The 26,044-nt window shown below is 39.1% G+C and overlaps 1 protein-coding gene across 1 annotated transcript in view; it reads right to left on the reverse strand.

Moving 5' to 3' along the window:
* Nucleotides 1-16,107: 16,107 nt before the first annotated feature.
* The window catches only part of CWH43 (cell wall biogenesis 43 C-terminal homolog), a 55,651-nt gene continuing 45,714 nt past the window's right edge, over nucleotides 16,108-26,044 (reverse strand). Inside the window, exons 13-15 of the mRNA XM_032592993.1 lie at nucleotides 25,920-25,981; nucleotides 19,563-19,718; nucleotides 16,108-16,330 (exon numbers count right to left, since the gene is read on the reverse strand). Of these exons, the coding sequence (XP_032448884.1) occupies nucleotides 16,252-16,330; nucleotides 19,563-19,718; nucleotides 25,920-25,981 (297 nt within the window). The 3' untranslated portion in view covers nucleotides 16,108-16,251. The remainder of the gene's footprint in view (nucleotides 16,331-19,562; nucleotides 19,719-25,919; nucleotides 25,982-26,044) is intronic.

Here is a 26,044-nt window from a genome sequence, read left to right on the forward strand (position 1 = left end):
TTTTGGCCCAGGTCATGATATCACAGTTTTGTGGGTTCAAGCCCCCCGTCGGGCTCTGCACTGGCAGCACGGAGCCTGCTTGGGATTCTCTCTCCCTCTCTCTGCCCCTCTCCTACTTGCCCTGTCTGTGCCTCTCTTAAATAAAATAAAATAGAATAAAATAGAATAAAATAATGAAAGAAGAGGAGCAAAAATGAAGCAATGTTAACACATGGTGTTCTTCAGAAAGTATTTATTTGAGTCCAGTACGGTGTCCAGCAATGTATGTATGTCGGTCTTAGAATCACGTTACTAAGTGTGCTGTTCTGGGCAAGTCAACTCCATTAGCCTGAGTATTAGTTTCCTCAGCTAGAGAATGCAAACAACACCTCCTGAAACCTAGGTGTGGCAGGTTAAAGATGGCCGCACACTTTTTGACACCTCTCCTATTGAGAGGTGGAGTCCAGTTCACTATCTTTGAATTTATCCACTACTTTGGTGAATAGGATACGGCAGAAGTGACACTGTTCCAATTTCTGAGCCTAGGCCTTACTCTTCTGGAAGCTTCTGTTTTCTATCTTCTGGAATACTCACTTTGGAAGCCCTGAGCCACCATATAGAAAGTCCAACTACCCGGCAACAGACAGAAAACAGCTAAGGGGTTCAGCTAAATCTAGCCTTCCAGCTGTCCTCATCAAGGCACAGTCACATAAGTAAAACTAGCTTGGACATGCCAGCAAGTGACCCCAGTCAATGTTACCCAGCCAAGTTCCTTTTTTTTTTTTTAATTTTTTTTTTAATGTTTATTTATTTTTGAGACAGAGAGAGACAGAGCATGAACAGGGGAGGGTCAGAGAGAGGGAGACACAGAATCTGAAGCAGGCTCCAGGCTCTGAGCTGTCAGCACAGAGCCCGACGCGGGGCTTGAACTCACGAACCGAGAGATCATGACCTGAGCCGAAGTCGGACGCTTAACCGACTGAGCCACCCAGGCGCCCCCATGCAGCCAAGTTCTAAGCCACAGAATCATGAGACATAGTTTACTATATAATAATAGGTAATCCACATTAGTTACAAATATGATTGTGAGACTCAAAAAGAGACTGTAGATGGAAAAGGACTTGTAGACTGCAAAGCAACATGTTTTGTCAATAGTGTATAAAAGAACAAATACAGTCTCCGAACACGGGCATTTACTCAGTATTAACTTTGGTGACATTTGCCATTACTACTTAGGGATGCAAAGTCAGTTGCCATCAGGTGATAATAGTGGAGATTAAGAGAAATACATTCAGCATCTAAATATTCATTTTGAGGAGGGCCAAGGCTTTGTAAGCAAGGGATACTAATGCAAACTCCAGCAAAGCAAAGAATACCATTGGGCTCTAAGTTATTTATTTCATAAAGGAAATTTGGAACAATGATTTCTTTTCCTAGGGTTATATTCATTCACCTTAGAGTATTTTGATATAATAAAATCAGTTAGCCAGAATATTCAAAAGCACGGTACTGTATGTGAAAATTCCATCAATGCTTCTTGTTGAAAATCTTTCCAAAATGCCATAATAACTTTCTTGCCTCTTGAAAAGATTGTGAAAAGTTACTTTATAAGTTGAGTGTTTGAAACTTAAAATGCATTTCCCACTGAAAGAGCACTATAAATGATAATAAAATTCACAGACACAAAGCCAATAGAATTCCAAATGCTTTATAATGCTGCATAATTATATATTTTAAGGTTTAAAAAAAATTCCCCAACCAATTCCATGCAGTGATTTCTTTAAGTCTCATAAAATATACTCGTCCTTATCAAGTCCTTTTCAGTCAGACCTAGGGGGTTTGCAGGATGTCAGAGCCCAGTTAGAAGGCAGCTTTAGAAGGTAGAGTTTGCATGCTGTTGCCAGTGTCTGTCCAGGGCTTAACACAGTGCCTAGCCCAGGGAGGCACTCGGCAGATGTCTACTGTTGAGCCCTGAAACGGCGACTAAAACACGGTTCAAGTCAGAGAAACCTAGCTTGGATTCTGCCCTGCTTCTTGCTTGTGGCGACTGTGAACAGAGCTCAGCGTCTGCAAGCCTTGCTTTCTTCAACAATAAAATGGGAATCAGTAATGCCAACCACACAGTGCTCCTGCAAAAGTTCAATGGAACATTTTAACAAAAGCTTGGTCCAAAAGTGGCAGCAATTATTATTACCGTTACTGAACTCAGACATATCCCATTTGTGGGTCCATTCACTGCCTAATTCAGCAGTTCCGGGGAGTGGCCAGGGCAGGAAGAGCAAGGAGAAACAATTACAACTTCTCTGTATTTCTTTTTATCCAAAAATATTGGAGATGAACTAAGCTTTACTTCTATTTGATACCTGGATTTATAGTAGTATGTATTTGTAAGTTATAAATAAATATATTGAGAGTATACACTCCATTGCTCAATTTTAAAATTTTAAATCATATGGCCGCACATCAAAATGTTTGAGGAGCATTGGCCTGATCCTTCAAATAAGTCACTGGAACTGAAGCAAGGGCAGTGGTAGACACTGGCCTCAAAGGAGCCCAGCTGTGGGTAGAGGGAGCTAAAAGTCCTTAGCCACAAGAGGGATCTTGAGTCTCTGTCCCTGCAGCCTCCAGGAGAGGCATAGTCCTGCCTCCTTGAGGCAGGAGGGATGCTGGAGGAGAGAACAGAGAAGGAGAGTAAGCGAAAGTGGGATGAACTCTAAACAGCCAGCCAGCCAGGCAATCCTTCGGTGACAAAGTTAGCCAGCGAGTGGGCTTGGGTTCCCTCTGGTCAAGGGACTTCACGAGATGGAGGAAGTCAAATTTCCACAGGGCTGCTGACAATGGGTCTGACCAAGTGAAGGGGAGAAATGAGGTCAGAGGGGTGGCTGGGAAAGAAATCTGCATCGGAGATTCGGGTCCTGTGCTAGTTCCTGGGTGGGGGGGCAAGCGGTAGGTGGAAAATCAGCTCTGTCCTAGTAGGGTGGTGAATCCAGAACCGGGGCACCGTCTGTGTATTTGAGACATGTGCAAGACAGGCAGACATAATTCAGTTTGGAACACCTGTTTTTATGGTGCAGAGGTTTGGGCAACCTATCAGATCTTCCTGAGACTCCCTGGAAATGTTTTCATTTCCAAACAAATTTTATAAGAGGCAGGATCGCGAAGAAGGTGGAATTCTGGGCCAGGGAGTCAAGAAAACTGTATTCCTGTTCCAGCTTCTATTATTTAGCTGTATCCTTCCATGAGTCGACTACCCAGAGCCTCTGAGTTCCATTTTCTCACCTGCACAACCAGAGTTGATTTACCCAGTCTCTGGATTCTCCTCCAGCCCTGGGATTATGAATTCCAGGATTCTGAAATGGGCATATTCTCTTACGATTTGCCTCTTGTGCCTAAAAGCTGAGTGCAGAGAAAAATTACAGTTTACTAAGGGTATCTGATTATTTGTGTTTTCAATGTTTGATTTAGTGGCTCTCATTCTAGAGTCTTCTTTAATGTCTTTTCTCTAAAATAACAGCTATATTACTGCTCCGGTTTGCTGCACACAGAATGAGGGCAGCTTGCAGCATTAACTCTTCCAGAACTCCGCAATACAGATGAAGGTAGTCTAAGAGTGAGAAAGAGAGAATAAGAAATTGAAATATTAGCTCATAGGAAGCTGTAACTAAAATAATCAGATGCTTCCCAAAAGCACAGGAATGAAAATAGCTACTGACCCAATTGTATAAAGTAAGATAAATTCACCACTCCACAGCAGATAAGCAGTTTTCCCTTTTTTTTTTTCCCTTGTCTTTTCCATTGTTCCCAGAATCCATCTGATCATCTAAAAAGTGTCCTGGAATTCAAAAACAAATGAGGCAAGAGGACACAACTCTTGAATTGCCAGATTCCACTAAGTAGAAAATTGGTTTGGAGAGCAAGCAGAGAAGAACGGAGAGCCCGGTCTCCAGAATGGAGGAGACAGTTCTCACAAGGGTGTCCATTGTCAAGCAGGGACAGGGATTTGGATGTGTCCATTTTTCCCCATGGGACTCTGCTCTCCTCTCTCTACCGACCACCCCCACCCTAGGGTGAGAATCATCAGGTTATCAGATCTGTCCTCCCAGTCAGTTTGGGTTGCTGTAACAAATTCCTGCGGACTGGGTGTCTTAAACAACAAATATTTCTCACCACTCTGGAGACTAGGAAGCACAGAATTAAGAGGCCAGGTCTCTTCCTGGTCTGTAGATGAACGTCTCCTTGTATCCTCCATGCTGAGGAAGAGAGAGAAAACTCTTGAGTCTCTTCCTTGCAAGGGCACTAATCCTAAGCATGACAGCTCCACCCTTGTGACCTCATTTCCCCTCAAAGGCTCTTCTCCTGATACCATCACATTAGGGGGCAGGATTTCAACGTATGAATTTCAAGGGAACACAAACATTCAGTCCATAATACCTGTCCCCCTAAAGGCATACTCAAGAAATAAGTGAATTCTCATCTTAAATTTAAAAGGAATCTGAGGAAAGAAGAAAGAAAGAAAGAAAGAAAGAAAGAAAGAAAGAAAGAAAGAAAGAAAGGAAGGAAGAAAGAAAGGAAGAAGAAAGAAAGAAAGAAAGAAAGAAAGAAAGAAAGAAAGAAAGAAAAGAAAGGAAAAGAAAGAAGAGAAAGAAAGCAAAAGCCATATTTAACATATTGCTAGCTAGCTAAAATTTTTAAGGGGGAAAAAAACCTGAATGGAAAACCACCAGAAATGTTAGAAAATGTTTACAGGGATATTGTTAGAAAGTTTCTGTTATGACAAAAAAAAAAAATGTTTATATAGTGTTTTACTCTGCCAGGAAGCAGTGCAAACATGAAGAATCTGTACACTTTCCTTCTCTACAAAGTAAGCTACAACTGAAGAGGAATTAGGTCTCCAGAACCCCTAATCATCCTGTATCCAATTATAGAATATGAAGTGTGGTGTTCTCATTAACAAGAACCCCAAATTCCCATAGAATTGATTTAATTTCTAACCCACAGATTTCCTCAGAAACCCTGAAAGCAAAGAGAGCTAAGAACATGTTGTGTTTTGCTGGGTTGACCAATTACACCAATGTATTAATCATCTCAAGGTCAGCCACCTTCTCAGAGTCTCCAAAGAAGTCCCCGTGAGCTCCCAGGATGGCAACCTTCCCTTCCCTCAAACTACCACAGGCCTTAGTCTCCTACTCCAAGGCAGTCCCTCGGGTCTGCTAGGAGGGCCCGGCAATCAGAGAAATTGTGGTCGGCCACACCCTCACCCCACCCAACACATCAGGACCTTGGTTTTACCTCAACACTCAGCAATAGCAAGCGAGGGCCAGGCCAGATGGTTAGAGGCACTCTGAGTTACTAAACTTGCATTGGAATAGTAATCATCGGGTTAAAGGGGATTACATGATAACAGTGCTCCTCGTACTTTCTGCTAAAACTAATGGAAGGTGTAGACTTTGACTTGCACAAAGCACATGACTTTGAAGCACACTACTGTAAAGGTATAAAGAGATTACGATATATGAGCCTATTTATTTTTAGAGTTTATTTCTTGGGGCACCTGGGTGGCTCAATGGGTTGAGTGTCCTACTTTGGCTCAGGTCATGATCTCATGGGTCATGAGTTCAAGCCCCGAGTAGGGCTCTGTGCTGACAGCTCAGAGCCTGGAGCCTGCTTTGGATTCTGTGTCTCCCTCTTTCTCTGCCCCTCCCCCACTCATGCTCTGCCTCTCTCTCTCGAATTATTTTTAGGTTTATTTCTTTTTGAGAGAGAGAGAGAGAGAGAGAGAGCGCGCGTGTTTGCACACAAGCAGAGAGAGAGGAAGAGAGCAAACCCCAAGCAGGCTCCGTGCTGGCAGCAAGACTCAAATTCACAAACCATGAGCCGGTATCAAGAGTCAGCGCATAACCCACTAAGCCACCCAGGCAGCCCTGAGTTTATTTAAATGTAGACAAAAGATAGTGTCTTTGCAAAAATAAAATGTATGTGTTTGTCTTTTCCCCTTATCTCTTATTTCTTGGGAGACTTCCATCTCTAGATCTGAGTTTCTTCTCACCGATCTTCCAGTTTTTCAGCTATTTCTCTATTCTGATATTAAGACATTTTACTGAATTCTTGATTTCAGCTATGGTATTTTTGAGAATTCTAGAATTTTTCTTTTTTTTCAAACCTGCCATGTCACTTTTTATGGTCTTAGTTTCCTGTCAGAATGTTCAAGCATGGCTTTTATGTCCCTGAACACAGTAAGCCATACTTTCTATAGTCTGTCTCTGATAAATCCTATTCCTGAAGTCTCAGTATGTCTGTTTCTGCTGTTTCTGCTGAACATGGTTTATGGTGTCTTATCTTCTACTGTGCTCAATCATCTCTGATTGTGAGGTGGACATTGTGTATGAAAATTATTTGTAGAAATAATTTGAGATATATTATCTTCCCCCTAAGAGGATTGTTAATTGTATTTTGTTTCATCATATTTTATTTGCTTATTTTGCCAGGTGTCTAGGGGCATGAGCCATCCAGAATCACCTTAATCTTGGTTCAGGGCTTCAGATTTTTTGGTCCACCAGGATCAGGGCCTCTCAAACTGACATACTTTGTGGAGCTTGTTAAAATGCAAATTTTGATTTAGTAGAACTGGGGCAAGTCTTGAGACTCCATATTTTTAACAAGCCTCCCGGGTGATGTCAGTTCTTGTGATGGTTAATTTTATGTGTCATCTTGACTGGCTACAGGATACCCAGATTAAACACAATTAAGGGCTTTCTGGATGATATTAGCATTTAGATCTGTAGACTCAGTATATTTCCTTCTTCAGCATAGATGGGCATCATTCAATCTGTTCAGGGCTTGAATAGAATAAAAGGTGGAGGAAGGGAGAATTCGCCCTTTCTTTCTTCCTACCCAATTGCTTGAATTAGGATGTAGGTCTTCTCCTGCCCTCAGCATTCCTGGTTCTCAGGCCTTCAAACCCAGACTGGAATCTAAACCATTGGCTTTTCTGCTGCAGGCCCTCACACCCAAACTGAATTACACCACCAGCTTTTCTGGATTTCCAGCTTGCAGATGGTAAATTATAGGATTTCTCAGCCTCTGTAATTGGATAAGCCAATTTCATCTAATAAATCCATAGAGGTAGATAGATAGATCGATCTCCATCTTATTGGTTCTGTCTCTCTGAAGAATCCTAATAGTCTAGTGCTGATGGTCCATGGTTCTGTACTTTAAGAAAGAAGGATTTAGAATGACTTGAAGCAGGCTTGAAGTTCTTTTGAGAGCTTATTTCCAGTTTTTCCTAACATGGGTGTTTTCCATCTGATTTCCGCTTCCTGTAATTCTAAATTTTTTTTTAATGTTTATTTATTTTTGAGACAGAGGGAGACAGCGTGAGTGGGGGAGGGGCAGAGAGAGGGGGGAGACACAGAATCTGAAACAGGTTCCAGTCTCCGAGCTGTCAGCACAGAGCCTGATGTGGGGCTCAAACCCACCAACCGTGAGATCATGACCTGAGCCGAAGTTGGACGCTTAATCGACTGAGCCGCCCAGGCGTCCCTGCTTCCTGTAATTCTAAAAGTTTATCTGCCGATTCTGATGAGTTTTCTTACAAAAACAATCATATGTTCTGAAATAATGACAATTTTATTTTTTCTTTTCCAATTCTTACAGCTTTTATTTGCTTTTCTAGCCCTATTGCACTGCCTAGGGCCTCTGGTACAATCGAAGTAGTCGTAGCAGGCATCCATTGATCTCATCAAAAAAACCATGCCTGATCTCAATTTAAAAAAAAATTCAATAATTCACTGTTGTCATGTTCACTATAAGATTTTATATGTATACTTTATTAAGTTAAGAAAGTTTTATTTTTATTCCCAAATTGCTAAGTTTTTTTTTGTCTCAAAAATAATGAATGGGTATTAAGTTCTATCCAATGCTTTCTTACATATATTTTCACATATATTGTTGAGATGGAGAATTATATTGGTTGACTTTCAAGTGTTAAACCTACCTTGCATCCTTAGAATAAACCTAACTTAGTCATTAACACATTTTTTTATACAATGCTGGATTTGGTTTGCCGATATTTTGCTTAGGAATTTTGCATCTGTGGCCATGATAGAGACTGCCCTTTAATTTTACCTTCATTTAACGTTCTTTTCAGTTTTATATTGTACTAGTCTGGGTTCTCCAGAGAACAGAACAATAGGAGATGAAGATGGTAGATAGACAAGAGAGAGAGATGATAGATAAGAGAGATAGATAGATAGATAGATAGATAGATAGATAGATAGATAGAATAGCCTATATGCAGCATACATACAAATAGATACAGATACAGGTATATCTGTATGGATTGGATTTTGGCAAAGCACTTGGCTCAATAGAGGGTCAATAGTCTGTTTAAGTTACTTGTATCTAAATCTGTATCTTCCATTGTTTCTGTATCTCTTGATATGCCATATTTTCACTACTATTTAGTTCAAAATATTTTCTAATTTCCATTATGAGCTCTTCTTTGACCTATGGATTACTTAGAAATTTATTATTCAATTTCCAACATTTATAGATTTCTCATTATCTTTTTGTTATTTGTTTCTAACTTGGTTTCATTGTCATTAGAGAATATACTCTATTAATTCAGTATTTCGACATTTGTTGAGTTTTGGTTTTGGGGACAGCATAGGATCAGTTTAGTAAATATTCCATGTGTAAAGAATGAATAATTTGAAGCTGCTTGTGGCACTGCTCTGTACATGTCTATTAGGTTAAGTTTTATAGTGTTGTTCAAATTTTCTGCTTGTTCTGTCATTTACTGAGAGAGGTGTATTGAAATCTCCACCATGGAAAAGCCATTTAAGATGTAAGGTAGGTCCTGGGGTGCCTGGGTGGCTCAGTCAGTTAAGCGTCCAACTTCGGCTCAGGTCATGATCTCATGTCTCGTGGGTTTGAGCCCCGCATCGGGCTCTGTGCTGACAGCCCAGAGCCTGGATCCTGCTTCAGATTCTGTGCCTCCCTCTCTCTCTCTCTGCCCCTCCCCTGCTCTCAATCCCTCTCTCCCTCTCTCCCTCAAAAATAAATATTAAAAAAAAAAAAAAAGATGTAAGGTAGGTCCTGAGAGCTTAATGAGAAAGAAGGAGACAAAGAAAAAGAGATAATCTGATCTGCAGTAGAAATTAACAGATATCTTGGGTGAATGTGGAAATCAAAGAAGGTAAGCGGGAGATTCCTAACCTACATGATGTGGAGGAAACAAAAGATTTGTGAAACAGGAGAATATCTATTCCATTTGAAGATGTTTAGGGTTTCTATAATGTAAACTCCTCTCTGTCTTTCCAAATCTTCAGTAAAATACACTATCCACTGAAGCACATGGTGAGACTATTTTACTTTGTTTTGAGGAAGTCAAGGGAAGAATCGAGTTCTATGTTTACTTGTCACAGTCCATAGGTGGCACTTGCTGTCAGTGTAGATCTATTTGCTCAGAACTTTGGGAAGTACGGAGCACCTGCTGAGTGCCAGGCACTGACGAGGTGCATTAAATGCACCCTCTCCTTGCATTTACCTTGCTTTGTAGCATAACCCAAGTGTCAGAAATGCAAGAGCAAGACCATCTATGAACGGAAACGTGACAGTGGAAGACAAATGAGAGAGACCATAAAAATATGAACTTTGCCTTTCAACCTCCTACAATTCACAGAAGTCTTGGGGAGGACGCTCTCTTCAGGAGGGAGTGGAATGTGGATTCTGGCCATCTTATCCAGGGCTGGAAGGGAAGGAGACCTCACTTGGCATCTAGGTTACATGACTTTGCAGTATTGTTGTCAGGAGATAGTGTTGATAAAGCACTTGGCTCAAAAGACGGTCAATAGACAGTAGTTACTCTTCAAGATGTCTTTGTATCTTTCTGTCTCTCCAAATTGGCAGTTAGGATCCAGAGAAAAGGGCAATGTCTTTTGCAGTTAAGTGACACCTCCTACCACCACCTCATGCTAGCAGAGAACTATGGCCCTGACACTAATACATTTGCTGTTGTTGGGTTCTCAAAGTTCCCCCAACATGAATAGGTTCAAGGGCTATATTTGTTATCTATTGATGCATAACAAAATATTGCAGTACATACGTGGCTTAAAACAATAGTTATTGTCTGTTAAGAATTTAGGAGCAGCCAAGCTAGATGGTCGGGCCTAGGTCTCTCATGAGTTACAGTCAAGATGTCAACTGGGGCTGAGGTAGAGTTTGGAGCTTGACTGAGGCTGCAGGGGCCACATCTCAGGTGGTTCACTGACATGGCCATTGGCAAGGGGCCTTCGTTCCTCACCACTTTTCCTCAGGGCTGCTCATGACATGGAAGCTGGCTCTTCTCAGATCCAGGACAGTGAGACTAAGGCAGGAGCTGCAATATCCCTTACAACCTAAGCTTGGAAGTCACAGGCCCTCCCTTTCGCTTTACTCTCCTCATCAGGAGTCAGCCATTAAGTCTGTCCCAAACTCAAAAAAGAGAATTAGGCTCTACCTTTTGATGCTAATTGATTTATTTTGAGAGAGACAGAGAGAGAGAGAGAGAGAGAGAGAGAGAGAGAACGAACAAGCAGGGGAAGGGCAGAGGGGAAAGGAGAGAGAGAATCTCAAGCAGACTCTGCAGTGTCAGCCCAGAGTCTGATGGAGGCCTTGATCCCTTGAACTGTGAGATCATGACCTGAGCCAAAATCAAGAGTTGGACACTTAACCAACTGAGTCACCCAGGCACCCCATGGGCTCTGCTTTTTGAAGGAAATGCCAAATCATTTCTAGAAATTTTGCTTTTTACTTAATTAAAAATTTTTTTATCTGAGTATAGTTGATGCACGTGACATTAGTTTCAGGCGTACAACATAGTGATTTGACAAGTATAGGTTATGCTGTGCTCACCACAACTGTAGCTACCATCTGTCACTATACAATGCTATTACATCATCAACTGTATTCCCTGTGCTGTGCCTTTTATTCCCATGATTTATTCATCCTACAACCGGAAGCCCATATCTCCCACTCCCCTTCACCCATTTTGTCCAACCCCCTACCCCCTCTCCTCTGGCAACCATCAGTTTGTTCTCTATACTCCTAGGTCTGATTCTGCTTTGTTGTTGTTTATTCATTTGTTTGCTTTTTTAGATTCCACATGACTGAAGTCATATATTTGTCTTTCTCAGTCTGACTGATTTCACTTAGCACACCCTCTAGGTCCAACTGTGTTGTCCCAAATGGCATGATCTCACTCTTTTTTATGGCCGCATAATATTCCTGTGTGTGTGTGTGTGTGTGTGTGTGTGTGTGTGTACATATCACATCTTCCTTACCCATTTGTCTATCAATGGACACTTAGGTTGCTTCCATATCTTGGCTGTTGTAAACAATGCTGCAAATTTCAAATCAGTGTTTTCATTTTTTTTCATCAGAAAGTTTTTATTGATAAATTATATAGGAAGTATAGAAATGATTTGTTGTATTTAAATATTGTAGCTATTTTAGTTGTATGTTATAACTTTTTTTTAGTATGAAATTTATTGTCAAATTGGTTTTCATACAGTTTTCATTTTCTTTAAGAAAATACCCAGTAGTAGAATTATTGGATCATATGATACCTCTATTTTTAATTTTTGAGGAACCTCCATACTGTTTTCCACATTGGCTGCACCAATTTACATTTCCATCAACAGTGCACTAAGGTTCCTTTTCTCCACATCTTTGCCAACACTATCATTTCTTATCTTTTTTATTTTAGCCATTCTGACAGGTATACGGTGATACTTCATTGCAGTTTTGATTTGCGTTTCCCTGATGACTAATGATGTTGAGCATCTTTTCTGTGTCCATTGGACATCTGGATGTCTTCTTTAGAAACATTCAGGTCTTCTGCCCATTTTTTAATCAGATCATTTTCTTGGTATTGAGTTGTACAAGTTATTTGTATATTTTGGACGTTGGCCCCTTACTTGGATATACCATTTGCAAAGACCTTCTCCCATTTAGTAGGTTGTCTTTTTGTTTTGTTGATGATTTCCTTTACTGTGTAAAACCTTTTTATTTCGATGTAATTCCCAATAATTTGATTTTACTCTTGCCTTAGGAGACATATCTAGAAAAACATTGCTACATCTAATGTCTGAGAAATTACTGCCTGGGTTCTCTTCTAAGGACTTTTACAGTTTCAGGTTTCATATTTAGGTTTTTAACCCATTTTGAGTTTATTTTTGTGTCTGGTGTAAGAAAGTGGTCCACGTTCATTCTTTTGCATGTAAGTGTCCAGCATTCTGAATGCCACTTATTGAAGAGATGGTCTTTTCTCCATTGTATATTCTTGTCTCATTTATTGTAAATTAATTGGCCATGTAAGTGTGGGTTTATTTCTGGGCTCTCTATTCTATTCCATTGATTTATAAATCTCTTTTTCCGCCAGTACCATATTGTTTTTATTACTACAACTTTGTAGTATATCTTAAAATCTGGGAGTGTGATACTTCTAGATCTGTTCTTCTTTCTCAAGATTGCTTTGGCTGTTTGGGGTCTTTTGTGATTCTATGCAAATCTTAGGATTATTTGTTCTAGTTCTTGGAATTTTGATAGGGATTGCATTGAATCTGTAGATTGCTTTGAGTAATATAGACATTTTAGCAATATTAATTCTTCCAATCTATGAGCATGGAATATCTTTCCATTTGTTTGTGTCATCTTCAATTTCTCTTATTCATGTTTTACAGTTTTGGAGTACAGGTCTTTCACCTTCTAGGCTAAGTTTATTCCTAGATATTTTATTCTTTTTGGTGTAATTATAAATGGAATTATTTTTTTCTCTTTCTGCTACTCAGTTAACAGTGTATAGAAATGCTGTCAATTTCTGGGTGTTAACTTTGAATCCAACAACTTAATTCATTTGTTACTTCTAGTAGTTTTAGGTAGAGTTTTTAGGATTTCCTATGTATATTATTATGTCATCTGCAAATAGTAACAGTTTAACTTCTTTACCATATAGATGCCTCTTATTTCTTTTTCTTGTCTGATTACTGTGGCTAGGACTTCTAGTACTATGTTGAATAAAAGTAGCAAGAGTAGTGGACATCCTTGTCTTGTTCCTGATCTAAAAGGGAAAGTTCTCAGTTTTTCACTATTGAGTTATTAGCTGTGGATTTTTCATACATGGCCTTTATTATGTTGAGGTATGTTCCCTCTGAACCCACTTTGTTGAGAGTTTTTGACATGAATCAGTGTTGAATTTTATCAAACGCATTTTCTGCATCTATTGAGATGATCATATGATTTTTATCTTTCATTTTGTTGAGGTGTTATATCACGCTGATTGATTTCAACATATTGAATCATCCTTGCATCCCTGGAATAAATCCCACTCGATCCTGATGATCCTCTTAATGTATTGTTGAATGCAATTTGCTAATATTTTGCTGATGATTTTTGCATCTATTTCATCAGGGATATTGGCCTATAGTTTTTTTTTGGGGGGGGGGCGCGGTTTGTGGTGTCTTTGTTTGGTTTTGGCATCAGGGTAATGCTTACCTCATAGAATTTATTTGGAAGGTTTCCTTCCTCTTCTATTTTTGGGAATAGTTTGAGGAGAAGAGGTGTTAATTCTTTTTTAAGTGTTTGGTAGAATTCACCTGTAAAACCGTGTGGTCCTGGATTTTTATTTTTTGGTAGTTTTTTTGATTACCAACTCAATTTCATTACTAGTATTTGGTCTGTTCAGATTTTCCTACTGATTCAGTTTTGTAAGATTGTATGTTTCTGAGAATTTATCCATTTCCTCTAGGTTGTCCAATTTGTTGGCATATAATTTCTTATACTATTCTCTTATAATCCTTTGCATTTCTGTAGTGTCATAGTTACTTCTCTTTAATTTCTGATTTTATTTATTTGGGTCCTTTCTGTTTTTTTCTTGATGAGTCTGGCTAAGGGTTTATCAATTTTCTTTATCTTTTTGAAGAACGAGGTCTTGGTTTATTGATTTTTTTCTATGTTTTTTTTTTTCATTTCTATGTCATTTTTTTCTGCTCTGATTTTTATGATTTCCTTCCTTGTACTCACTTTGGGATTTCTTTGTTCTTCTTTTTCTAGTTCCTTTAGATGTGAAGGTTAGATTGTTTATTTGAACTTATTCTTGTTTTCTGAGGTAGGCTTGTATCACTATATATTTCCCTCTTAGAAGTGCTTTTGCTGCATCCCAAAGATTTTGGACCATTGTGTTTTCATTTTCATTTGTCTCCATGTGCTTTTAATTTCTTCTTTGATTCCTTCATTGATCCATTGGTTGTTTAGTATTATGTTTCGACTCCATGTTTGTGTTTGTGCTTTTTCCAGGTTTTTTCTTATGGTTGATTTCTAGTTTCATACCATTGTGGTAAAAAAAGATGCAGGTATGATTTCAATTTTCTTGAATTTACTGAAGCTTGTTGTGTGGCTTAACTTGTGTGATCTCTTCTGGAGAATGTTCCATGTACACTTGAAAAGAATGTGTATTCTGTTGGTTTGGGATAGAATGTTCTATATATATCTGTTATATCCATCTGGTCTAGTGTGTCATTCAGAGACACTGTTTCCTTATTGATTTTCTGCCTGGATAATCTACCCATTGATGTAAGTGGGGTGTTAAAGTCCCCTACCATTTTTGTATTACCATCAAGTTCTCTCTTTATGTCTGTTAATATTTGCTTTATGTATTTAGGTGCTCCAATGTTGGGTGCATATATTTTTGTAACTGTTATTCTCTGTTGTTGGATTGATCACTTTATAATTATGTAATGCCCTTCTTGTCTCTTGCTCCAGTTTTTGTTTTCTCTGATTTTGTCTATTTTGTTTGATACTATATATTTTTTTCTGCTTTCATTTTCGTGGTAAATGTGTTTACATCCCTTTACTTTCAGTTGGTATGTGTCTTTACATCTGAAGTGAGTCTCTTGTAGGAAGCATACAGATGAGTTGGGTTTTTCAAAATATATTTTGCCACCCTATGTCTTTTGATCGGAGCATGGAGCATTTAGGCCACTTGTATGTGAAGTTCTAGCAGACAGGTGTGAACTTATTGCCATCTTATTGTTTTCTGATTGTTTTTGTAGTTCTTCTCTATTCCTTTCCTCCTCTTTTGCTCTCCTTCTTTGTGATTGATGAGTTTCTGTAGTGTTATGTTTGGTTTTCTTTCTCTTTATTTTTTGTGTCTATGTCATTGGTTTTGGGTTTGTGTTACCATGAGGTTCATATATAGCATCCTAAGTATATAGCAGTCTAAATTAAGTTGATGGTCATTTAAGTTCAAATGCATCCTTAAAAAAAAAAAAAAATTCTTGGGTATTCTACACATTCAGAAAAACTGCTCTAGTAATGAACTATTGACGTGATCCCTGAAAGTATCATGTAGATACATTTTAAAACCCGAGGGACATAATATTTTGAATATGGCAGTGTGCTCAGTACATGTTTACTAAATAGATGTAAGGAAGCCCCTTAGGTTGTGACATAAAACCTCTGAATTTCTCTCTCATATTTTTTGATCTGTATCCCAAAAGATAAAACAAGATTTAGGGCCCTTTCCAGTTCTAAGATGAAATGTGCCCCCATGAACATTTCAATTACTATTCCCCACAGAGATGGTGCTGTTGGACTGGATTCTCTCCATCACCTACCTGCTTGGTTCTAGGGGAGAAAATGCATTCTGTGGGACCTGTGTGCTGAGGTGTGCTCCTTGACAGCCGGGGCCTGACTGGAGATAACACCACAGTTATGTACAGCCATGAGAGAAAAGACAGATGATTCTATCATAGCTCCAGGAAGAATGGTGATGGGCATGCTTCTCCTGATGAGTCAACAACAGTTATATGGACACATTATTCTTCTAACAATTAGACTTAATCGTTAAACATTTTTTTCCTTGTTTTGTCCCAGGAGGAAAATAAGTCTGGATTTAATGTTTGTAAGTAGTCCTTCTAGCTCATCAGTAAATCAATTTTTCTATTTTAAGCATTAAAAAGGTAAGGCATTTTTTATTCTTTTGTCTCTAGTAGTAAAACTTTCTATTACCCCACATTCTATATTTTATCAGAAATTTAAGAAAAGCAATTTGGAGAAATGCTTTTATTTAGTAAGATATTTAAATAAATTGATAGAATTTCCCACTGCATAAATACCATATTTTTTCAAAACTGAGGTTCTTTGTGTGTAGTTTCCCATTTTCATGCACCTCTCTTCTTATATACTTTTGTTTTCCACAGACTTGCTCAGTCAATGAATCCTGTTTTAAATAGGTCATAAAAAGTATTTGGGAGTACTCATATGAAAATGGTGATCGTTCTCATAATGGTGTCCTTCTTTATAGGATCCAAATCTAAAAAACAAAAACAAACAAAACAAACAAACAAAAAGACATGTAACTGACATGTAAAAACCATTCACGAAGGTACATTCTTATATAAAATTTTAACCATAATCTACTTTGGTTTTACTTACCTATCATAAAACCAAGAGAGATGTGATCAATTTACAAATCAGTAAATGAAGACATAAAAAAGGATTCATGCATATGGGAAAGGCAGACTAAAATTTTAACCTTTGAAGTCCTCTTTCCATGTATATGAATCATTCCAAAAGCACAACCGTTTAAGAATTATTAGCTGATAACATTGGCGGAAAATAAGCCTGGATTTTCTCTCTAGTGTTCAGTTTGCAAAATATCCATTTTATGGATGAGGGGATCATGAAACCTGAAATGTTATTCATGTTACATTAATGCACGTGCAATCTACTTGCAATTTCAACTTCTTAGTCTTCTACAGATGCTACAGAAGAACAGCTTACTTTACTGATGAATAATTAATTCTATAGCTCTTGTTGGTATGATGAAATATAAAAGGCACTAGAAAGGAACCTAAGACATGAGCAAATGAAGCCACTGACTTCCTTTTCTTCATCAGCAATCACAGCATCCAAATAACCTCCATAATACAGGAGATAGGAGGTCTGTTTAATTTGTCATCTCAAAACAATAATAAGGAATATTAAAATAGCACCTCTGATCTGCGATGACTAGAACTGAGTCCTAAGGAAGTAATCAAGGATGCACCCAAAGTTATAATTAGGAGTCCCCAGAAGACTTCTTATAATAATGAAAAGAATAAATGAGCAAAAACAACTCATTTGGTTAGCTATATTTGGTACATCCATATAATGGAATATTATGGAAGCATTTACAAATATTTTCAGAAGAATATATTGTTATGGAAGGAAGCTCATCATATAGTGTTTGGATGAAAAAAATCAGGTTAATACATAAAATGACTATACAGACATATGCACATATACATATATGATTCATACATTTATAAAGTTGGGATAATTGTGTGATATATAGATATATATGCACATAAAAAGCAGAGATGCACCAAAACTATTACCAGTGATAACCTCTGAATTGCTCGTCTCCCCAGTAGAACATAAGCTCCATAGGACAAAAATTTGGTCTTATTCACCATTTTGTCCTCAGTATCTAGCACCAGGCCTGGCCTCAGGCCTGGCAATGAGTACTTGTTGACTTAAAGAATGGGATTTTTGGTGAACTCAGTATTCGTTGACTTTATTTAATACATCTTCATATATATATATATATATATATATATATATATATATGGAATTTTTAAATTAAGACACGCTTTCTACTTATGCTTCTGTTATTTTCATGATTAAACTGAGTGCGAAAACAGATCTAGCTCCCTTCACAGGTGGTTTGGATCAGTCTGCAGTTGTGATTAGCTAAAAATATTTTATTTGGACTTCTCCATACTCCTGGTATATGAGAATAAGGAAACAGGGAGACCTTTTTCCTTCCTAGATTTTCTAGCTTCCATATAAGAAGCCACCTCAGTTGACAAAAGGAAGGAAACTTTCTATTTCACTTCTACCGCAACTACTATAAATATTACTGTTGCTATTGTATCTACTGCCTAATAAGCACTCACCATGCACTATTTTTTTTTCTAAACAATTTTATCGAAATGTGCCAAGAGCACACGGTCAGCGCAAATGTATGAACAGGAAAAAACCCACATGTATCACCATGCACTATTCTAAGAGCTCTAGGTGTCGGTCAGACCTCAAATAACCTTAGGAGGTAGGTGCTACGATTTTTCCCGTTTTGCAGGTGAGAAACTTGAGGCTTAGACGGATTAGCCAACTTGCCTGCAGTTACCCAGCTGTTTCTGACAAAAGTGAGGATTGGAACCGGGTAGCTTGACCCCAGAGCCCATGCTGTTCATGAGCACATTTCACACACTAGGGATGAGATCAAACAGTAATGCAAGCAATCAAGACTTGGTTGTATGGAGCGCCCAGGTGGCTCAGTCAGTTGAGAATACAACTTTTGATTTCCGCTCGAGTCATGATCTCATGGTCGTGAGATCGAGCCCCACGTTGGGCTTTGCACTGGGTGTGGAGCCTGCTTGGGATTCTCTCTCTCTCTCCCTCTATCCTTGCCCCTCACTCTCTCTCTTAAAAAAAAATAAATAAATAAAAAATAAAAAAGACTTGACTGTAGCTCTTCTTACATGTGTTCCCTATACTTCGGTACAGTTTTTTCTTGTTGTAAGGAGAGACAACAAAGAAAAAGAAAATGGATAAATTCCATCACCAACACCACACCCCCCCCCCCCGACCCAGGCAAAAAAAATGAAGTCTGAGAAGTTTCCATAATGACTAGCTGGTAAAAGTAGTATATATATCAAATAATAATAACATATATAGATATGTTCTGGCTTTGGTTTTATGCAAACATTTCTTCTCATTATCTAGTCATAGGAAGAAAAAAGAGCACATACTCCAAAGCACATAGTTTGCTGCAAATAGATTTCTCAGATAACCTCTATTCAGAACTAAACAGAATCCAATATATTTCGCATGCTAGAATCTCTGTGGTGAAAACGAATTATCCACTCTCCGCAGGCTCAGTCTTAATTGTACGTCTGAATAACGGGGAACGATTTTGTAAAACTCAAAGCCGACACCACCAAGAAGAGGTCCTGCTGAGTCGGTCTGGGTGGGGCTCTCCACGTGAGTGGCACATGCAGCCAGAGCTGAGAATCTCAGCAACCTAACGATGCTAACAGGCTTCCTCCCCAGTTGTTAGCTCTGTCACTCACTAGCTATGTACCCTAATGAAGTTACTTCATGTTCCTCAGCCTGAACTTACCTATAAAATGAGGACAACAAGAGTACCAACCCAATGACGATTAGTTGAGGTAATACCCAAAGCACCTAGAACAGGGCCTGGGACACAGAACACTCACAGATTCGCTGTTGTGATGGTGTTGATGGTGATGGTGATGAAGAGGATGCCAATGTGATCTTTTTCACCTGAGCCTGAGACCATAACATGTTTCTCTATCCCAGAAAGCAGGGACCATAACTTCAACCCAAGTGGGATAGTATCTTTTTTACCATGAGATCCCTTACCTGAATGAACCTCTAGAACCATACATAATTCAGAGCTCATTGTGAGATAGTATTTAGGTCTGTAGAGGGGATGTGGTGCCTCAACTGTAGTCAACAACATGAAAGAATTCACTCACCTAGGATTGAAATGAATTTCCTTAGGAACTGCCCTCTGGTCTGTGACTACTTTCTGGTTGTCTCTATAATTAATGGGGTCATCAGGGATCCTAAATTTGGCCATCTGAATTTCAGAATCACTCAGTTCAGCACGGGAGATTCTTGCATAGCCCAATCTGTGGCAGAAATAGAAATGGTTTGTAAAGGTTTTATCACCAAATAGAAATCTGATGAGATCTAATAGATAACACCTGCATTATTAAGCCAGTTTCCCATTTATAACTCTACTCTGTACATCACTACAATTAGCTTGATTTATTACTCCAAATATTTATCAAAACATTGCTTTTACTATATAAATGAATAAGGAACATGCACCCAGGCTTAATTAACTAAACATACACTAATGAATATTCTGTCTCTACAAATTGCCTATCACACGATTATATTTTGCATCGAGAAAAGTTCTCCACAATGACAGCAGCATATGCCTAAATTCTTTCTTACCTTTAAAATTCAAATATCACATGCATATTTTCATCCACATTTACAAGTCTAATAGAAAAGATTTTGTATGTCTGAAAAAAACTGCACATCCTGTTTTTGCTTAGAGCTGTCAGTTCTTCAGGAAATCAAAGCATTTTATAGGTATTATCCAAATAGTTACAGAGAAGCCCAGATGGAAACCATAAGCAACCAAGAATTCATTTTTATTTTATTTTATTGTATTTTATTGTATTGTATTTTTATTTTATTTTATTTTATTTTATTTTATTTTATTTTATTTTATTTTATTTATATCTGGTCTCTCTAAAAAATACCTATCAGCTTCAGTTATTCACTTATTCAATGAACAAATATGTATCGAGTCCCTACTACATACAGGCATTGTTCCAGGTATTGGGGATAAACAGTGAACAAAACAAGGCCCTTGCCTTCATAGAGCTTTCGTTCTAGCTGAGGAGGACAGATTAAATATGTATGTGTACACTCTATCAGGTGGTGAAAAGGCCGAAGTCCCCTAGGGGACTAAGCAGAGTAAAGAGGACAGGGAATGCTCAGTGGCAGAGGCTGCTATCTTAGAGTAAATGCTCACAGCATACTGCTCTGACCGAGTGCCATTTGAGCAAAAGTTTGAATGAAGCAAAGGAGCAACCCCGTACAGATACTGGAGGATGGGCGCTCTAGGGAAAAGGCATAGCAAATGCAAACATCCCGAAGGAGAATGTGCCTGGCTTTTTTGAGGGCCAGTTCCACAATGACCAGAGTGGAGGGCCTACGGGCAAACACCTTGGGGGTGAGTTTGGATGGGTGCTGGGGATAGTAGACGATACAACTTTCCTTGCAGACCACTGGAAAGACTTCAGATATTTTTCCGACAGTGAGATGGCAATCCAAGGCATTCTGTGCAGAAATGCAGTGGCTACTGTGTAGAGAATAGACTCCAGGGAAAGGGGGGAAGAAGGGAGACCAGGTAGGAGGCCACTGCAATAATTTCGGTGAATGCTGGTGGGGGCTTGAGCCAGACTAGTAATAGGAGAAACATTTAAAACAAAACCCGTACCTACGTACAAAATAGAGACAGGAACCCAGAGCTGAGACAAGTAGAGGCAGCAAGTCTGCACACCACGAAGGGTAAAAGGAGAGCCACGGCAGCATCGGAATGGGGTGGAAGCTGTCTGACAGGCTGACGTGTTTACTAAGCTCAGGTCCCAAATCCGTGCGGTACCCTGTAATTCTAGGTCACTCTGTCCAGTGAATCTAGGGTTTTTTATTGCTCAAATATCTAAGATCAACGTTCTAACTCCTTTCATGGACACTGCCTTCAAGGTCCTTCTAAAAGTCCTTGAAGATAAGGAACCTGACAATCCAAATCATCTACTAAAACAAGGGATTTCTCATTGTCCATAAGTTTTTATTAAGTGCTTGACTGAGTGCAGATGATTGAGATAACGTTTACAGAATTGGTCTTATGGACAGAAACTGAAAAACAGTAATCCCTAACTTCATTAACTTGGGTATTTTTAAATTTTAAAATCCAGGATGGTTAACATACAGTGTAATATTAGTTTCAGGTGTACGATCTAGGGGTTCAACACTTACATACATCAGCCAAGGCTCATCATGACAAGTGCCCTCCTTAATCGCCATCACCTGTCTAGCCCATCCCCCCTCCCCCAGCCACTTGCCCTCTGGTGACCATCAGTTTGTTCTCGATAATTAAGAGTCTGTTTCTGGGACTGCCTTTCTCTCTTTTTTCTTTGCTTGTTTTTTATTTGTTTCTTAAATTCCACATATGAGTGAAATCATATGGTATTTGTCTTTCTCGGCCCTCTAGCTCCATCCACATCATTGCAAATGGCAAATTGCATTCTTTTTATGGACGAATATTATTCCGTTGTGCATATACACCACTTCTTTATCCATTCATCTATCAATGGACACTTGGGCTGCTTTCATAATTTGGCTATTATAAATAATGCTGCCGTAAATATAGGGATGCATGTATCCCTTTGAATTAGTGTTTTGTATTTTTTAGGTAAATATGATTACTGGATCGTAGGGTACTTACACTTTTAACTTTTTGAGGAGTCTCCATACTGTTTTCAGAGTGGCTGGAAACCAGTCTGCATTCCCACCAACAGTGCAAAAGGGCTCCTTTTTGTCTATATTCTTGCCAACACTTGTTATTTCTTGTGTTTTTTCTTTTAGCCATTCTGACAGGTGTGAGGTGATCATTGTAGTTTTGATTTGCATTTCCCTGTTCATGAGTGATACTGAGTGTCTTTTCATGTGTCTGTTGGCCATCTGGATGTCTTCTTTGGAGAAATGTCTGTTCATTTCTTCTGCCCATTTTTAGTTGGATTATTTGTCTTTGGGGTATTGAGTTTTATAAGTTCTTTATATAATGTTTTGGATACTAACCCTTTATCAGATAAGTCATTTGCAAGTATGTTCTATATCTTCTCCCATTCAGCAGGTTGCTTTTAGTTTTGTTGATTGTTTCCTTTGCTGTGCAGAAGCTTTTTATTTTGCTTTTATTTCCCTTGCCTCAGGACACATATCTAGAAAAATGTTGCTATGGCCAAAGTCAGATAAGTTCCTGCCTGTGCTCTCTTCTAGGATTTTTATTGTTTCAGGTTTCATATTTAGGTCTTTCATCCATTTTGAATTTATTTTTGTGTATGGTATAAGAAAGTGGCCCAGTTTCATTCTTGTGCATGTCACTGTCCAGTTGTCTCAACACCATTTGTTGAAGAGGCTGTCTGTTTCTCAATGGATATTCTTTCCTGTTTTGTTGAAGATCAATTGACCATATAGAGTTGCGGGTTCGTTTCTGGATTTCCTGTTGTGTTCCATCGATCTATGTGTCTGTTTTTGTGCCAGGACCACACTGTTTTGATCACTACAGCTTTGTAATATAACTTGAAGTCTGGAACTGTGACGCCTCCAGCTCTGTGTTTCTTTTTCAAAACTGCTTCGGCTATTTAGGGTCTTTTGTGGTTTCATATACATTTTAGGACTTTTTTGGTTTTAGTTCTGTTACATTTCCATCTGTTGTAGACTAAATGTTTGTATCATCCCCTGAATTCATATGTCAAACTGTAATCCCCAATATAGCCCTATATGGAGATGGGGTTTCAAAGGAAGTAGTTAAGTTAAATGAGGTCACAGGGGGTGGGACCCTGATCCAATAGGACTCTCATTCTTTTAAGAAGAGACACCACACAGCACGTGTGCCCACTCTCTCTGTCTCCAGAACAGTGAGAAAATACATTTCTGTTGTTTAAGCCACCCAGCTATATTTAGCATATATGTGTAAATATTTATATATAAAAATCTGCTCCCTAACTCTTCCAAGGAAAGGTGATAAAGGTCTTGGGCCACAAGTATACATAGCCAAATGATTAGCTATTATGGGCACTGGTATTATAAACAGCACTTTTCCTTGGCAACTAACAATATTACAACTTCAATTTATACCTATTTCGGTCTATATCATAAACTGTTTTCTAGAAATTCCCATGAAAACGACCACTTTGATATGAATGTAAACAGAAACAATGTTTTCAATCTGATATACATGTTACAAAACTAATACTTTAGCATCTCCCTCCCCCACCTTAACCCTTTGGAAACCCCAAAATAATAGTCAACCTGTCTGTCCTGCAGCCATGTGGGCATGTTCTGGGCCTCTTGGAGTTTCTGAGTTATTAGTGTAACCAGAATGATCCTGACATCTCAAGCAACTCCTTGTCTCACCCCAGTAAGCATATGAACCCGTAGAATTGTTCAGGACCTAATAAAGGTCACCATTATATTAAGTCATGGCCAAAGTTCTTAATTAGAGTCCACAGAACTTGTGACCTGCTGCCTTCCTCCCTGCCCATATACTCCCCTTACCTCTTCTCCCACCTCCATTTAGCTACACACACTCCAGCCCCCCTAGCCTCACTTTTCTTTAGATACATCTGGCACTCTGTCTTTGGGCTTTTACACTAGCTAGTCCCTGGAGGGGTCTTCTCTCAGATAGCCACATGGTCCACTGCTTTAAATCTTAGCTCCAATGTCACCTTCTCAGTCAGACCTACCCAATCCCCTACTTATAATGGCACCCCACCTCCATACTCTGGATACTCTTTACCCTGCTCAATGTTTCCCCACCACACTCATCACTTCCTAAAATACAACCTCATGGAATTATTGTGTTTCTTTCTCCTGCCAGGGGACAGATCTTTCTCTGTCTTATTTACTACTTATACCCCTGGTGTTCCGCATACATTATGTTCCACCAATACTTGTTGAATGACAAATAAGGTAAAGAACAGTTGGACATAATGGTTTGCTTTCACCAGACTATGACTCATCACTGAACAAGCCATGTCTCCAACGGGAGAGAAGCTGACCCTGTGATTCTGTATCATCCCTAGAAGGCAACTGTTTTCTTCCATAAATGTGGACCACAGATCTTAGAATGTTACTTAGGGGTGATCAGTTCAACATCGCCCCTAACTTCACCAGGTAGCCAATGCCAGGACACCTCTGGGTGATGAAGTGCTCTGTGCGGAGGAGGGTCAAAGGCCCAGGGAGGCCCATTCATAGAAGCCCACACCAGAGTTCCCAGCACTTTCCCAAGGAGGGTAGTTAGGGACCTCGGGCCAAATATCTCCAAACAGATTGTGTACTAGCAGGAGAGAGCTGTGAGCTTCGGGGACTGTCTCCAGCATGTTCCCTCCACTGAAGAACCCTGTAAGTGGAGGGACCTGTGAATCGATCCGCTGTCCACAGGATCTGTCCCCATTTACCTCTCTCATGTCACCTCCCATCTCTCTCTATTCTAGCCACGCTGGCCCCCTCACTGTTGGCAACCAACACCAGGCATGCGCCACTCAAACTTTTGTACCTGCTCTTCCCTTTGCTGGCAGTGCTCGTCACAGGATATACGCAGGTGACCTTCCTCATGTCTTCCAGGCTGCTGCCCACCCTAAAGATCACACCACAGCCACCCCTCAGCCTGCATGCTCCATCCCCATCCTTCTTACCTGGCCTCACTCATCTTTTCGTCACATTTACCACCACCTGCCCTTCTCTTTCTTAGGTGCTTACCTTCTGTCTCCTTCCACTGGAATGTAAGCTGTATGGTAGTCAAGGGTTCTGTTTGGTTCCTGTGACAGCCTCACTGCTTAGAACAATGCCTGGCACATAACAGGCATTTAATAAATACTTGTTGAATAAATGAGTGAATCCAAGAATAAAGGACTAGTCCCTTTTTTGGTATTAAAACTGCTTCAGCTTCTTTAAAGGAAATACTACTTTCAAAACGGATTTACAAAGTTCCATATTTGAATTTTAAGATCCTTCAGGTATATTATTTTGGAATATACATACCCTAATACATGCATATGTGGATAGTATTCACTTTTTGATATGGGGTGATTTTTTAAAAAATATAACTTACCTAGAGATCTCACCACAATATAGTAGTGATTCCAACAAGTGAGTCAACCTATCCCAAATTACATGATTAGAACTTGGCAAAGCTGGAATTCAACTTATTCCATGGTCCATGATGTTCCCACCATGCATATAGTCAAAACTGGGAGCATTCCTAACATGTGTTAATATGTGTTTCTCATGCTTAATAACTTACACAGTATCCTTTTTATACAATCAAGCTTAATTTACTCTGTCATTTATTCTTTCTTATATCATTAGACCATGCCTTGAAAAAATGGTTAAACCGTGTAACTAGCCAAATCAATGTGTATAAAAAGTCACAAAATGACGTCTGTAAAGTTTTTTCCTTCCAGGATAGACCCAAAAGATCGCAGTCATAAGAGATAATAAAACAACAACAGTCAAAAACCTATGCTCACCTGATCAGCCCTCGATACATAATATATTCACACCATCTGTCTCGATCTGTGCTGTCAATATCCTACATAAAGAACAGAGAAGAGAATGTTTAAAGCATAAAAAACAGTGCTCTATTCTGAATTGC

The sequence above is a fragment of the Lynx canadensis genome, chromosome B1 (assembly GCF_007474595.2).
Source record: "Lynx canadensis isolate LIC74 chromosome B1, mLynCan4.pri.v2, whole genome shotgun sequence".
Classification (NCBI taxonomy): Eukaryota; Metazoa; Chordata; class Mammalia; order Carnivora; family Felidae; genus Lynx; species Lynx canadensis.